A 15,174-nucleotide genomic window follows, 5' to 3' on the forward strand; every position below is an offset into this window, starting at 1 on the left:
AAGTCTTGGTTGGAGCACTTGACTTACTGCATTGTATTTAACTGTCTTTACGTGTTGATGCGAAGCCAGGCTTGGGGGAGTTTGTTTTAGGACATTATTCCAGTTGTGGAGAAGACTGAAACTAAATGTTTTTAAGTATAGTGGCATGGGTGTAGCTTTTCAGTGATGAAGGCATTTTGGTATCTTCAAGTAAAAAGCCAAAATACCCTGTGTCATATGCTCAAAATAACTAGATCTGGCAGGCAGTGCTACAGACTGAGTTGGCAGAGAAAGTTTACAGCAAGGGCAAGGGTTTGGGCAGACTGTGTCAGTCTCACAGTCAGGTAAGTACAAATGCATTCCTGCCAGGGTCAGGGCTCCACTGCTGACATGTTTGACCTAGAAGGAAAACTAGTATTTAATTTCTCAGAAGTATTTTATATTGAAGACAGCTCTGCCTTGAATAATACTTAATGTCTGAGCAACAGCTGCAGTAGTAGATTAATTTCTCTGCCCTGAGCAGGGGGTTACAGCCTCAGGTCCCATTCAGTCTGCATTCCTTGCAGCTAAAATAAAGTAATTTAAACAATGGTGATTTGGGTCAGGAAAAAAATTATCATGGATTTAAACTCTGGCTTGTCTGGTTTCAGGGCAACACTCTCTTTGTTATTACACTCTTATTCAGTATTATATGTAAAACTATTAAGCCAAACACATAACTCCATTTATTTTACTCAAATTCACAAAAGTTATTTTTAGAACTGTAGCTGGCTTCAACACCTTCTCAAAATACAACACGTCAGAGGCCAATCTGACAGAATGGCTTGCATCCCAATTAACACTTAAGTACAAAGCAGGACAGAGCTATCCAGCTACTGAACAAAGGTTCCAGAAAGTCTGGATCAGCTTACTGTCACAGAGACATGGCTCAGGAGTCAGTTTTACAGTGAGTTGGATGATTTTTAGGTAAGCCACAGACTGTTCAGTATCTGTCGTATCCTGTTCCTGGAGCCTCTTCTAAATCTGAAACGGTCTGAAGAAAAGTGAAAGGCAAAAGGGTTAATCTCAGGTGGGGCAGACTCCACAGGAAAACGGGAAGGATTGGCTAAATGCCCATGTGGCACCCAACCTCTGCTTTTGTTTTCAGTCTCTTAAGAAAATGGAGGAGCATATCCAATGTCCACAGTGATCTTGGTATAAAGAGGATGCTTAGTCCTGGAAAGGAGCCTGAACTGTAATGTATTCATTCCATCAGCTTTCCATGTTTTCCTGGTGTTGTGTCGGGAAGGAGGCCTGAGGGAGGAAGAATACCTGCAGTTAGAAGAAAGAAGGTAACATTTGCAGCTCAAGCTGCAGAAGAAAGAGTCTTCCAGAGGGCAGAAAAGCCCTGAGACAATTCTTCCCACATACAGACTGAACCGATTAGAGCGAGTTCATACTGAGTGTTCCAAACAAGGCGGACAATTTGGACTGGACCCTGATCAGAGAGGGAGACCAGTGAGGTAGCATCTACAGTCTCCAAATGCCACGAAGCTGTCAGCAGCTTACAGAGACCTGGGAGTGCAACGCAGAAGTTTGCAGCCACGGTGTACACAGGCTGCTGTAGGTAGGTTTTTGACAGGGTTGTTATGGAAACCTGAGTTTCGAGATGATAAAGAGAAATCTGCACTGTCGGTATGAGAAGCCTCCACCACACTTGACCCAACACCCTCCTCCAGCTCTTCTATATAAAACAGTCTTTGATAAAGTCTCTCATAGCACCTTTCTCATGTCTTCAAACTACAATATTGCTTTCTGCTATTTTAATGGCATGTTGTAACTCCACACAGACTGAACAGCAAGCTTTTAATATTGGGAACTTGTAACACAGTGCCTCTTCAAACTGAAATCTCCCTATTTACAAGAGAGGCAGTTATTTTTTCCTATAAGTTTTACTTCCTGTAAATATATAATGTTATATATGTTTATTATTAATATAATAATATATGTATAATCCTTAAATCTCATGTGTTAGTTTCCTAGCTGCCATGTGCCCTTCACAATAGAAAGAAAAGGCAGGAAACCAGGAGAAACCCTTCAAATGTGAAGACAGGAGCCGAATGATTCAGTTGAAACTGACTGGGCTCTGCTTTTAAAAAGCCTTCCTAAAGCAGAAAAAGCAGCAGTGACATGGGGCCATATGTAGCGGGTGCTGGGGAAGATGACAGCCACAGCCAACCTGCCACAAGACCCAGAGTAGCCCCCAGCCCCAGCAGGTACCTCCTCCAAGGCTCTTGGATCTCTGTCTCTTCACTGTAGTCCATCACTCGGTAGCGTCCAAGGTGAGGTGATGTCCGGACTATTTTCATTCCTGCTAAGTGAATCCTTTAAAACACCATAAACAAAAGTGTTTGCTTAGGCACAAAGATGCCACTCCCAGGCTTATGGTCAGAGATGATTTTCAGTGCTAATGCAATAAAAACAAAGCGCAGAAGCAGCACAGGGCCACATGATCTTCTCTAGTGGGCTCTAGGCCAGGCTTGGGCCAGAAAGCTCCCAGCTGCAGTGCACTTTGACAGGGCACAAGGGGATTAGAGCAAGCAGGGAATGAACTACAACCTACAGAACATTCCAGAACAGTTCCCCTGAGTCTGACAAACAGTCATTATTCCACTTGCTCCTAAGAGCAGAGCTTTTGCTGCCTAGAGGTCCATCACCTAAACTTTAAGGAAAAAAAAAAATAAATAAAGAGAGACCTCAAACTTTCAGTTTCTGAAAAGAAGCCAGTCCTGAGTTTCAAAACCAGATTAAGCCTCTCTATTCTTTGAGAAGTGCCAGTCATTCAGATGGCCTGATTCGACTGGCTCATAAAAGATTAGGGATAAATACAGGCACCAGACAAACATATGTAAACTCAGTTGCAGGACAGTTAGATAAGAAAAGAGGAACTGAAAGCTCAGAATTACAGAACAGAGCTTCTAAACCCAGAATTTTGGGTGACTTTCAAGCAACCCACAACCCACTTCCGATAGCATCTATGTTACTTTGCCAATAAAAAGTGCCTGTAATAGTGCTAAGGCTACCAAACCTCTGTTATCACATGACAGACCTTAGGCAGAGAAAATTCCTGTGAATATAAGAATGAATGTTTGCACAATTGAGGTTATCTAACTGGCATGTTTGCAGCATTTGACTGCATTCCATTGGGATCTGATACAGCAGGAATGTTATAAAGCTGAAAGGCTACAGAATTGAAAATACTTGTTCGGCTTGAGCCATCAGATGATTATAACACTTCACTGACAGTGTTATAATTCCATTATTTCAGATGGAGTTTTAGACAAAGTTTCTTGCTTTCTGAATATAAGCTTATGACACATTCAATGATAAAGAGACAAAAAAGCAAGAACACTAAACTAGCTTTGCTGTTACAGTTTTTTGCATTGCAAATGAGACTAAAACTGAACCGTTAATACATTCATTTACTGTTAAGAAAAGCCCAACAGATTTTCCTGTAGTTGAAAATGTTAACACATGAGTGGTTCTAATTAGAATAGTGTTTTCTTCTAATAAAAGGTAGATCCTGGTATTTGCTACAACTTGTATTATAGAGTACTGCAGTCTGCCAACTATAAGTAGCAGCTGGCAGTTTTTTTCATTAACTCTGCTTTTAATAAGCAGTATTCCAGGAAAAAAGAATTCATTTTTGCACAGAATTTTTTAAAATTGGACACTGAAATGTCAAAAAACCAGATTCATTAATTTTTTTGCGACATGGTAAGAATTTGCTTGAGCACCTCCTAAAATCCTGATCCCAGCTGGTCTTGAAGAACAGCCAGTTCATTCCTAACTTCTGCAGGTTGAGACTTCAGAATGTGAATAAATCATTAACAAGCGTTGTCCATGGCCTCCATGTATCTCTGGGCCAAAACATTGCTAATCATTAGTGTATGTTTTCTCTGAAAACATAGGCTCTAATTCCCTTCCAGAAAAGGCTATTTTGGGAGCTATATAATTCACTTGCCTTCCAGGATTCTCTTCAAAGAAGCGCACTCCTATGCATAAATGGCATGACTACCCTGGGTACCAAAAACCAAATTAGACGCCTAAGCTGTACTAAGAACAGCTGAATAGACCCAGCATTGTAGTACTTGATGTAAAGATCTATTTTCCTGGCATTCTATTCCTTTCATAAATGCTGACTCTCTAAACAACCATACAAACTTTTAGTTGGTTTTCTCTGAAAGGCAAAGGAGGAATTCTATGTTAGAAAAATCTGGCTTTCAATTCCCAGATGAATACTGCTTTGAAAAAAGCCCATGTAACTTGTCACATTATGCAAGACCAAAATAACAAAGGCTTCCATGGTTAGTTCAGTTTTATTAACTCCCCATGAGCCTGCCTCAGTGCTGGATCATAAAGGTGCAATTCCAAAGCTGAATAGAGAAGCTGCAGCCATGATTCTGTACTTGAAGAATTCGCATTAGGCAGAGCACCTGGAACTAAACTCATCTATAGAATGCTGCTGCCATGGTAACCAAAGTACAAGAAAAACCATCAACTCTTGCTGTCACTGACTCACACTGGTACACAGGCTCCTCCATCACCCAGCACTGCAGACAAAAGATAGAATTCCTTGTGTTCCTTAATGCCAAGTGTCAGTGATTAGGTAACACTTGGAGCAGCCTAAATGCACTTAAGTTAAATTCCCAGCTGTCTGAGAATTAGTTAAGTACCTTCTTATTCGTCAAGCTTGCAGGTTTCCTTTCCTCCCTTGAGGCTGTCAACATCAGTGGAGGCACTTGTCAATTACAAGTGGTTATAACCCCTTGAACTGAAGGTACAAGGATGTGAAATAACATTCTGCCCCCCAGAAAAGAGAAAGCTTTGTTTTCCCAGCACACAGTGACTGGTACTGAGCATCTTCTGACATTAAGAATCCCCAATACCAACAGCATTTGGGATTATAATGATACTGCAAGCACATTAAGGAATGATGTCTTTGGTTCCTTTTCTAGGGTGCTGCTAGGCTTCACCTGACAGCTTAGATCCATTTCAAGCCTGTCCTGTGCATGTACCTTGTAGCAATGTCATCATTTTCACCACCATCGCCCCAGTATGTATTGGGAAACCCATTCATCCTCATGTAATGTTCTGGAGTCAGAGCAGACACACCTCCAAAAAAGGATTTGTATGGCAATCTAAAAGAGAAAACAAACAGGCAAACAAACACCACCCTCCAAAAAAACCAACCAACAAAAACCTAAAGTTCACTACTGAAGGCTAATGCCTGTCCTCCACAACTAACAGTGTGATCTAAGTCACAATACATTAATTGCATAGTTGCAGGCACTGTCATGACAATGCCAAACCCCAAAACAGTAAACCCAGTGTAATTCCCACCATGTTCCATTCCCTTCATTGTTTCCCACTACCTTCCCCCAAAACTGACCAAAGTAAAGCTGGTTTCAAAATTCATATCTTGGATCAGTTTAAAGTACCTGTATCCTACCACATTATATTCCACATGATCAAATCTTCCCACCCTTTACTTTTTCTTGAAGAAATGTCAAAGTGAAACCTGCCAGTCATTTGTCAAGCTGATTTAACTGTGGAACAGGGAACTACAGGCAAGGAAACATTGAAGATTGCATGCTTGGGTCAAAAATATCCTTTTCTAGGAAGTCACTACTGCAAAACTAACGGACAAAAAACCTCATAAAATTTGTCTTTTACTGTTCCCACTCATACTTTCTAACAGAAAGTGAACCAACTGAAATATATCCACAGAAAGCAAATGGGGGCACTTACGTGTACTGAAACTTATCCATGGCACTGGCCATGTGCTTGGGATAATATTCATCACAAATGTACAGGTTATAATCATTCTCAGGCACCAGATCAATATCATGTAGGACAAGGCAGTCCCACTCTTCATCCTTCATGGCTTCCCGGACACCAACATTAAGCAGCTTTGCTCGGTTAAATGAACCAGTCCCTACCTGGAAAAGAAAACCGACATTTCTTCACCAGAACAACAAAGAGGGTAACTCAGTTAAAATTTGTTTTAGTCAAAAAGCTGTATTCAATTGAATAAATCAGTACTGGCTGCAAATTCCATGCTCCCAGCTTTGAAAATGTCATCCATCCTCTTTACAACATTCTCAGCAATTTTCAGCTTTGCTGTCAGGGGCTATACACTGCTGGCACCTGAAGAAGGCTGACTTTGAAGACACCTATAAGCCAATCCTCAGGTGCACATTTTCACAAAAACTCTTCTTCCCTGACTACTGTTTACTAAAAGTTACAAATGAGAAAAATATCTTGGTCAAACAAAAAATCTTCTTTGCCCTCCCAACAAACTATTGGTTTTAATTGATGAATCCAAAACTTGATCCCTTGCCACTGATCTTTTGCAACACCAGTCGATTTTGTACCATTCAGGTACAAAAAGCTGTTTGACCTGGGCAGGCTGCCCCACAGCAGGGCTAAGCCACATGTCTGTATTAGATACAGACTAAAATATCCAGTTCACTTCAGCATTTAGTCTCCAGGGTTTTCTCAGTAGTCACACTGACAAGCTAGAAACAAACCACATGCAAATCTCAAAAGGAGGAAAATAGAAATTATCACTGTCCTGGATTACAAAAGGAAAGTGCTACTGTGGGGAGTAACCAAACTCTGTATTCTACTTTCTTCTACATCATTTTCAGACAAAGTCTTAATGGTGGGTCGTTTGAAGCAGCTGCCCAGCAAAGAGCCATCCCTCAGGCTACAGTTGGGTGTTAAACGAGATAAAGAAAAAAGAAGCAGAGATAAGAAAACATCGAGGCAGGATGGTGCTTCTTTTTTTTCACACCAGGGACTCAGCTGTGGTAACTCCCTCTGGTGAAGCAGCAGTCCCACCTATCCTGAAGGGTCTCTGCCAAGGGGCATCATGAACTCAATGGCACCAGCAGAACAGCTGATTTTTGGTGGTTGATTGGCAGCAACAACTCCAAGGACTCCAAAAATATTCCATCCCTCACAGAACTACATCACTCCATTGGGAAACTCCCTGGCCTGGGGGAGGTACCATCTGAACCTGACCTCATATAATTTCCATCTGGGGACGTGGGACACCACCACTGCTCAAGGGACCCAGAGGAGGACCAGACCTTCTACAGGACCACTGTTTTTGACACTGCAACCATCACTTAATCAGACTGTGACCACCATCCTGACCCAAAGGGGGACAGTCTATACTCTGTCACTTTGAGCCAGTATTTCTGTATTAATGCATTTATTGTAATCTTTCTCTCAGGTTACAGTTCTGACTTGAAATCTTTCTCAAGGTGATTGTGTGGGGGTTCATTTCTCCCGCTGGTTTACTTTCAAAATAGCATAACCAATTAGTGACAAATTTATACCCCCAGGAAAAAAACTCACAACAGACCCAATTAATAGCAGAATGATGATCTTGACAAGTGGTATGGTATTTCAATCGTTAGCAGTCATGGAGATGGGACAGCATATCTGACCTCCTCTCAGCCCACGCATAAAATATTATTTCCACATCAGAAGAGTGGCATTTCTTGTTGAGAACCCAGCCCTTAAGTGGTGTAGCTGAGCTTCCCAGCAGGCACATTTGACTTGGATTTACCTGCTGAATCAGGTAGATAGTGTAACTTAGCTGCTGGCGCTGCAGGAAAGGATGGATATAGTAGAGAAGATGGCGAAGGTACTTCTCCTGGTTCCTGTAGGCCACAAGGATGGCGGATTTGTAGCGGGCAAAGCAGTGAGGTGGCCTGTAGTGGCCACCAGACTGAACAAAAGGATTTTTTTTCATGATCATCTTTTCACTAGGGAGCACCCTGAAGGTGATGGTTAATGGACCAACTGTAACGAGAGACAGAAAAAACAAGTAAGACCATTGATGTTTCTCCACCTTTTTTCAGACTTACCAGATCAGCTACCCATGTTTGCTCCTTCAGATAGCAGCCCCACCAGAGAAGAATTAACAAAACCCATGCAGATGTGGCCCTGTGATAAATTCCACTGCTGCCTGCTGGCCACCTCTCCCTGCTGCACAGCGAGTGGTGCCCGGCTCAGCACCAGGAGGACAATCTGCCTGCCAGGCATCCTGAGCCCTGGCACGGCCAGCAAGTCTCACTGGGCTGCTGCACAGCTGCTTCTCCCTGGGACTGGCTGCCTACTGCAGTCTTGTGTTGCTTAGATGAGATCCTTGAATAAATGTATTCGCTGAAAGAAATAGCGTTGAAAATTATTCAAAATGAACAGACACATCTGCTTTTGCTACCTATTTGGAAAATTTCTCTAAGCCTCTTTCAGAAGAGATTCAAGGACAGAGATGTGCAAGTGGATATTCAGCAGGTCAGGGCCAAAACAGTTTAAAGCCTGGATGAATACAAATGCTTTTGGAAATGTCAGCTCCACCTTTAAAAGCATTTCAAGTTCAATTTGATGTTATAATCACACGCCACAATGGCTGAATTTGCTATATTATTTCATTTTATACACTGTGATAAGCAGGCAGTACTTTAAAATGTTGGGAGAAGCAGCTGACAGAACTGAGAAAGAAGAAAGATGCTGTATTTTCTGAAACAGGCACAGGAGAGCAAAAGAAACTTTATATGATTGTTCCTCTACTCAGCACTTCGTTTTTAAATACAAAATATACTGGATACGTTCAAGAGTTTTTGCCTAGTTAAAAAAAATACACATTTTTACATGAATTCTTCCATTTTCAGATGGAAAAATACAGTAATAAGTGAAAAAGAATTCATATAAAGTGTCAATACCCATTTTAACACAAATCTCATTGTTACAATATGAATAAACAGATTCTACAATTATCTAAATGCCTGTCCTCCTGGGTAGTGAGAAAAGTTTCCAGAACTAGCAAAAAGACTTGTATTTATACACAAATCATAGTGTGTCTTAATGGTTTCCTACAACTGTGAACTTTTAAAACACAGATGCAAAACAAGATTAACATCCAGTGCTTAAATGAGCTAGGGAAAACTTTCACCCAAATCATAATTAGAAACTGGCAATTTTAAAGGACAGTTCTATTCAAAAGTTCTTTGCAGGCCATGCTACCAAAGGCAAAATGGTTTTTTGCACCAGAAGTCTGTAAGGCAAGTTTGTTGTTGGTGGTGGTTTTTGGTTTTGTTTTTTTTTTAAATAGCTATAAACAAGATTTTCTTTTCTTTCCAAGCTGATAACTAATGCTATGGTTGTCCTAAATCAGATTTCAGTATCTTGTAAGTCAGACTCCCTCTTAAACCACTGAAATAAATTATTCTCTCAAAAACCTTCAGATAATGAAGCCTGAGAGAGAGCAAATATTTAGACCTGGTGTTTAGAAACTGTGATTTGAGCAGGAGAAGGTACAGGTGTGTTTTAAGACTAAATAAGCACGTGAATCCAGGATATGCTTCTTCCAGTCCATCCTATGTTCAAAACTCTGCTACAATTCTAACAAAAACAAACAGAAAAAAAATTGAGCCTGCCCACACCCACATCCTGTTGAACTGACACAGAAGGAAGCAACAGCCCTTCAATGGTTTTGGGTGTTTGGGTTTTTTGAGGTTTGATTGGTTGGTTTTGGGTTGGGTGCAGGTTTTTTAGATCAAGAACAAGGCTAAATTTGCCATAAAATTCAAAGTGTCCATTCTGAACAGGGAACACTTTGCTCCTGTGAGGAAGTTGGTATGCCTCACATTTCTGAAGAGCAAACCCATATTTGATGTCTCCTTTCCTTCCTCAAGGAACACACAAATGGCATTTCCTGAAGGTCAGTCTGAAGAGCCACTGATCCCATTTCTCATGCTGTCAAAAACGTCTGGTCTGAATCCCACAGCATGGGTTTTGTTCATTTTATTTTGTTTGTAAGTTTGTTTTTAAAAAGAAGGCCTGACTTTTGCTTGTCAGCAAGATTTTTCAATAGCTGACTCTTAAATACCACTTTTCAGTCCTTCTCCAACTATTTAAAATACAAGAGAACTGGATTTTCACTGCATTACCCGCAGCAGGAAAGCAGAGTACATTGCCATATATTTGTACCTGAAACAGAAGGGTGGCTCTTCAGAGAATCATTCTGTGGGCTATGAATCTAGGTCACATTTACAGTGAAGATTTCATGATGTTATTTCCTACTTCTGTGCACACAGGCTCCTTTTCTACCTTTAAGACCCCCACGTATCAGTCCAACAGTGTTATCAGCTTGTAGTTTATGTTGCTGTTTAGATTTATGGACTTGCTAGTTATCAGATCTTTCAACTAAAGCACCATTAACCACTGATTTGATGACAACTTGAGCTTGCTAAAGAAGTATTACATTCAGGGATTTCAACTATAGATCATTGCACCAAGAAAAATATAAGAAAGGGAATTAATCCCTTTTATTCTCCCAAAAAGGCAGGGTTTTTTTTTCTATAAAACAATTGGGACTCTGTATTGCAGAGTAGGATTCTGTAGAAATAACCCTTAAATTCTAGAAAAAATAAGATCTTAATTTAAATGTAAGGGTATGAGTAAGATAATATGAACAGCTTCACTCCTGCTATCTCCTTCCATACCCAAGCACACCATTCAGTAGTGTGACATTTGCATTTTCCAGGTTTTTCAAAATATCATGTTCTCCCATGGTGCCTGGCCTCATACCTCAAACAAATCAGCTCAGAAACTTGATCTAGAATATGCCAAGGGAAGGAAAAAATATATCAGTGTGACTTATATCCCCAAAATCTCTGGCTGCCCTATGCTCCGTGGCTACAAGCTACATTCTGGCTCTCATGTCTCCCTGCCGTCCAACTAACAAAAGGCTAATGCAATCTAATCCAATTAAATCCCAAATGTGAACAGAGCAGTTGCAGGCTGGACCAAACAGGGATAAATAAAACTGCCAAAGCACAACCTTGGAAAAGCAGGAAAAACCCATCTTACACATAATAGGAAGCACAGGATCCCTGTTGAGGCAAGGTACAGAATCAACAGCCTGAATTATCCAAGCAGTTTTTCCATGGGCTGGTTCCTAAGACTTTTCTGTGCCTGTACCATCACACAGAGGGTGTTGAATGGATATGAAACTTCAGTGTATAGTGTTAGATCTCTCAATTCCCTGTCTGTGTTGTCAGCTGGTGCCAATGACAGCACACTCCCTGCTTGCTTCACGTTATAGGCAACATATTTGCCTATCAGGGGATTTATTGACTTTGACCGTATCTATCCCACCTTATGAAAATAACTCCAGGGCCTGTGAACTCCTTGCTATAGATTTAGAGTTTGCAGCTGTAATTACCAAAGCCAACCAGAATAATCAGAACTTACACGAGATGAACAAACAGGAACAGTAGCATGGGTGAATGCTGCATTTGACGCTGCAGCACCACACAACATTGCCAGAGTTAGATTTCTGTAATTCTACCAGTGCTTGGGGAAAAAAATTAAAAAACGAACAGCTTTCATTTAAGCATCAGTTTCTAATGATATAATACAAGGCTGCCTCAATGACATCTGAAAATAAATCTCAGCATTTAGCACTGCCACCTTTTTATTTCTCTTTCAATCCAAGAGAAGAAACTCTGGCAGCATTAGAAAATGTAGCAGGAGCTACCTAATACAACAGATGGTCCTGCTCATGAAAAGGTTATGACAGATGGGAGTGAAAGGCAGTAACTCCTATAAGAAGGGCTGGGAAAAAAATCCTTCCATAGCATGAGCAAATTATAAACAGCAGAGTTGCAGACTGAACTTTCAGCTATTAAAGTCCTTGAGGGCCGTACCAACTTGTTCAGCACATACCATGCATGAAGGAAGGTACCACTTTAAACCAAACCAGAATTAATAAAATAAAGCCAAGTCTTCTAACACAAAACTTCTTCCTCAAGCATGCAAGACAGTCAGATTTTGAATTTAAAAGCTACTTAGCTTTTATGTTTAATGAAGTGTAAACCTGGTATATAAGCACTTCACTTTTTCTAAAAACAGAGGAGGAAGAAACAGGCAATAGGTTATTTGTGTAGAAACTTTAACGTTTGAGGGAACTCGAGTAATTTATTCACAATATTAGTGAAGACACTGAATACCTGCAATACTTTTCAAGTTATTGGTCACAAAACATTCAGTGGACACCACTAGGTGTTTAAAAAGTACCTCTAGTCAGCAGGAATCTAGCTCCTCTTAGGCAGACATGATTAGCAATTATAGTTTAATTCTTACTTCACAGCCCTGGAAGAACCAAGTTGCTGCAGATTCAGGAGACAGGGAATAGACAGATAAGCTGCAAGCTGATTTACATTCAAATAGTTATCAAAATGATCTACTACATATATAAACGGAAGAAGTGCTGCACTTCATAAAAGCCCTGATGCAGAAACCATTTAAGCCATTTGGCATCCTTCCAGGCACTTTAACACACTTTAGAGTGGGCACAGTGACTTATTATCAGCTCTGAACTGGAGGCTGAGTCCTCAAGAATTGATTTGAAATCTCATTTAATAGAGTTTATGAAATTAATATTAAAAGGCATTGTTCTCTCCAATATAATGCTTCCAAGAAACATCAGTCTCATGAGAGATGATGGCAACAACTATTCAAAACATTTATAAAGTATTTATATCTCAATTCATATGTGCCCATCACATACAAAACAAAGGACACCTCCCTCACAAAATAGCACACTTCTCAGTTAAGAAAAAAGCAAAACACCCAGAAGAGGTTGGCAGGCAGTGATAGAAGTAATAATTTACACCCTATATTTACAGGGATATATCACTGAGTAAAAGCTAAGTTGTAGCAGAGACCTTATTTTTCTTAAGCTGAATTTTATCAGTGCTCCAAATTACTTGTGTTTCACCTCAACAATGGTTCATACGCTCAACTCAGTATTTTCATATAGCAAAGCTTACACAATTACTCAGCCTCATGGTTGGCTTTTTTTTCTCCCAGCCAGGTTACCATTTGTTTCTGTCTATGACTAACACTATGTTTCCATTTTAGCTCCTAAGACCACCTGCAGGACAATCCCGTTCTCAGCACTCAGTGATGGGCAGAAGAAGAGTCCTTAAAAAGATTTCCCAGCTCTAGGAGCACAGATTAGCGTAATTTTACTCTGCATCTGCTTTCTCCATATACATCACTACTTTTACTTATCTGATGGTTTGCAGGTAAGCTGTGGAATTGCTAGGTTCTTTCTTTTTGACACTAAAGCCATCTCATTTAACTCCTTAGGACAGAGGATTTTCATCAGTAGTGGAGACAAATTAGGTGCAGTCACATTTCTGCTGTGCTTTTTCAAATAAAACAATTCAGCCTGAAACAAGGAATTGTAGCTTCCTGGAACTGAAAGGGCTGCAGTGCACTGAGGCCATGACACCTGGCACCTGTGCAAAAAGGCTCTGTGCTATCAGGATTTCAGGATTTAGTAGAGGCATTTCTGAGGGAAATGCTGAAACACACACCCAAAGCTATATTACAATTTCATCATACATACTGTGTGTATTTAATTTAATTGCAAGCCACAGGGAAAGGAAGAAAACATCTCAAAAGAACAAGCATCATTACAAAGTTGCAGTCTGAACAGGCTCATCCAAAGGGTCCTAGCAGAGTTCTCCAACCTATAAGCAACTTGACACAAGAGCACTGGCTTCCCACAGAACTTCCACGTGAACCAAGGTCAACCATTTGCTCCTTATGGGCAGTGATCAGCTTTCCTAGAACAGCAGTCCAAGGCTAGGTGCATACAACATTTAGACATGCAGGAACCTGTGCAGTATGGAAAAACCTGACAAGAGCAACTTACTACACAGTATTCTAAGAAGCTGGTGGCCCCAGTCCAGCTGTAAGTGCATGCTGATGGAACTTAATCCATTCATGGCTGGCTGAGTCAAAGGGATTCGCTACTGCCTGAGCAGCATCACCACTTTATTGGCAACACACCTGCTTTATAGGTTTGACTTCATACTGACTTAATATTTCTCAATTGTTTTAGTAATGCAACAGCTGGATGAATGCTGCTTCAAAGATCAGCTCTGGTTTGGTACTGCTGTGAATACAAATTAACCTGTGACCAGACTTTTAAGTCTAACAGAGAAGTTTCTATGCCCAAAGGATGTGCAACAATCATAAACTAAAAGATTACTAGGAAGAGCAAGGTGCCAAACTACATTCTCATACATCCTACTTAAGCTTATTTCAAGTCAACTTAATCAATTTATATTGAACTACAGGCTTGATATAAGGCAAAGACATTTTGCTCCTCTCAAGAACCAGGAGTTATGGTCAAAGGTCAATATTATGCTGTTTCTGAATTGTTGGGTCATTTTACAAAGGACTTACAAGAAACAAAAAAAAACATTACTAACTTGATATTATAACCATGCACTGTTTTCCCTCTTGCTCTGCAGTCTTGACATCTATGTAATGATATTGCAACTCTTAATATTAGAAATTTGTAGGTCATTAAAGCACTTTTCCTCACATAAGCAATAAAAACAACACGAGTTGCTAACACAATAAAATTCTGTCAGTGTAAGTACATCAGCACACCTGTTTCAAAGTTTGAAGAAGATACAACTTACATTTATGACACGTTCAGGGTTATGACATACCAAAGAGGTTCTTTCAAACCACGTTCCCATGGTGTTTGAGGGTTCATACCTACCCAGGACCGGGGACTGCGCTGAGCAGTACGGCATGGTGTCCTCACTGGGAGCCCGGGTGAACAAGCTGAGGTTTGTGTACACATCATGGGGCTTCGAGTAATCCACCACCTGAGGCGAGTCTAAAAACCCGCGAAACACATTCGAAGGTCCACCTCGGTAAAGGATCAGGATAAATATTGCTTGGAAGACAAACACAAACAGGAGGAAACAATGATTTTCCACACGGGAGCGGAACATAGTTTTTAGCCCATGCTCCAGGATCAGGGCGGCGAGGAACTGAACTGCGTGCCACGGGCTGCCGTTCCACGTTCTGGGCTACATCGCTGTGCAGACCTTCTCCTTCTTCTCCTCCTCCTCCCCCTCCTTCTCCTTCTCCTCCAACTTTCTGAGGCGGCAGCGTGCTCCCCTACCTGGGCTTCATCAGGACGCCGAGAGCCAGACCTCCCCTTCCCGGTGCGAGCAGTGCCAGGCGGGCTGGAGAAGAGAACGAGCTGTCCAAGGCCCCCCCGCTCAGAGCCCCGGGGCAGCGGCACGGGCTCGCTGTGGC

The 15,174-nt window shown here is 41.1% G+C and overlaps 1 protein-coding gene across 2 annotated transcripts; it reads right to left on the reverse strand.

The window, feature by feature from the left end:
• Positions 1–679: 679 nt before the first annotated feature.
• On the reverse strand, positions 680–15,174 carry LOC107206030 (beta-1,4-galactosyltransferase 3). 2 transcript variants are annotated; one of them, XM_015631330.3, is made up of 7 exons: positions 14,627–15,174; positions 7,601–7,836; positions 5,770–5,960; positions 5,037–5,159; positions 2,239–2,343; positions 1,109–1,272; positions 682–1,012 (listed from the first exon to the last, which is right to left on the reverse strand). In XM_015631330.3, the coding sequence occupies exons 1-6, from the start codon at positions 14,862–14,864 to the stop codon at positions 1,131–1,133; spliced, it is 1,035 nt and encodes a 344-aa protein (XP_015486816.1). In that variant the 5' UTR covers positions 14,865–15,174; the 3' UTR covers positions 682–1,012; positions 1,109–1,130. The 2 variants fall into 2 exon arrangements, with proteins under 2 accessions (XP_015486808.1, XP_015486816.1); XM_015631322.3 differs by having other exon boundaries at positions 680–1,272; positions 14,627–15,173.

The sequence above is a fragment of the Parus major genome, chromosome 1 (assembly GCF_001522545.3).
Source record: "Parus major isolate Abel chromosome 1, Parus_major1.1, whole genome shotgun sequence".
NCBI classification, from domain to species: Eukaryota; Metazoa; Chordata; class Aves; order Passeriformes; family Paridae; genus Parus; species Parus major.

Coding starts and splice junctions, on each gene's coding strand:
- LOC107206030 (XM_015631322.3), bottom strand. CDS start 14,864: ATGTTCCGCTCCCGTGTGGAAAATCATTGTTTCCTCCTGTTTGTGTTT. Junction 5,961..7,600: donor CTATCTACCTGATTCAGCAG/GTAAATCCAAGT, acceptor TTTCTTTTCCAG/GTAGGGACTGGTTCATTTAA. Junction 1,273..2,238: donor ATCCAAGAGCCTTGGAGGAG/GTACCTGCTGGG, acceptor TTCCTCCCTCAG/GCCTCCTTCCCGACACAACA.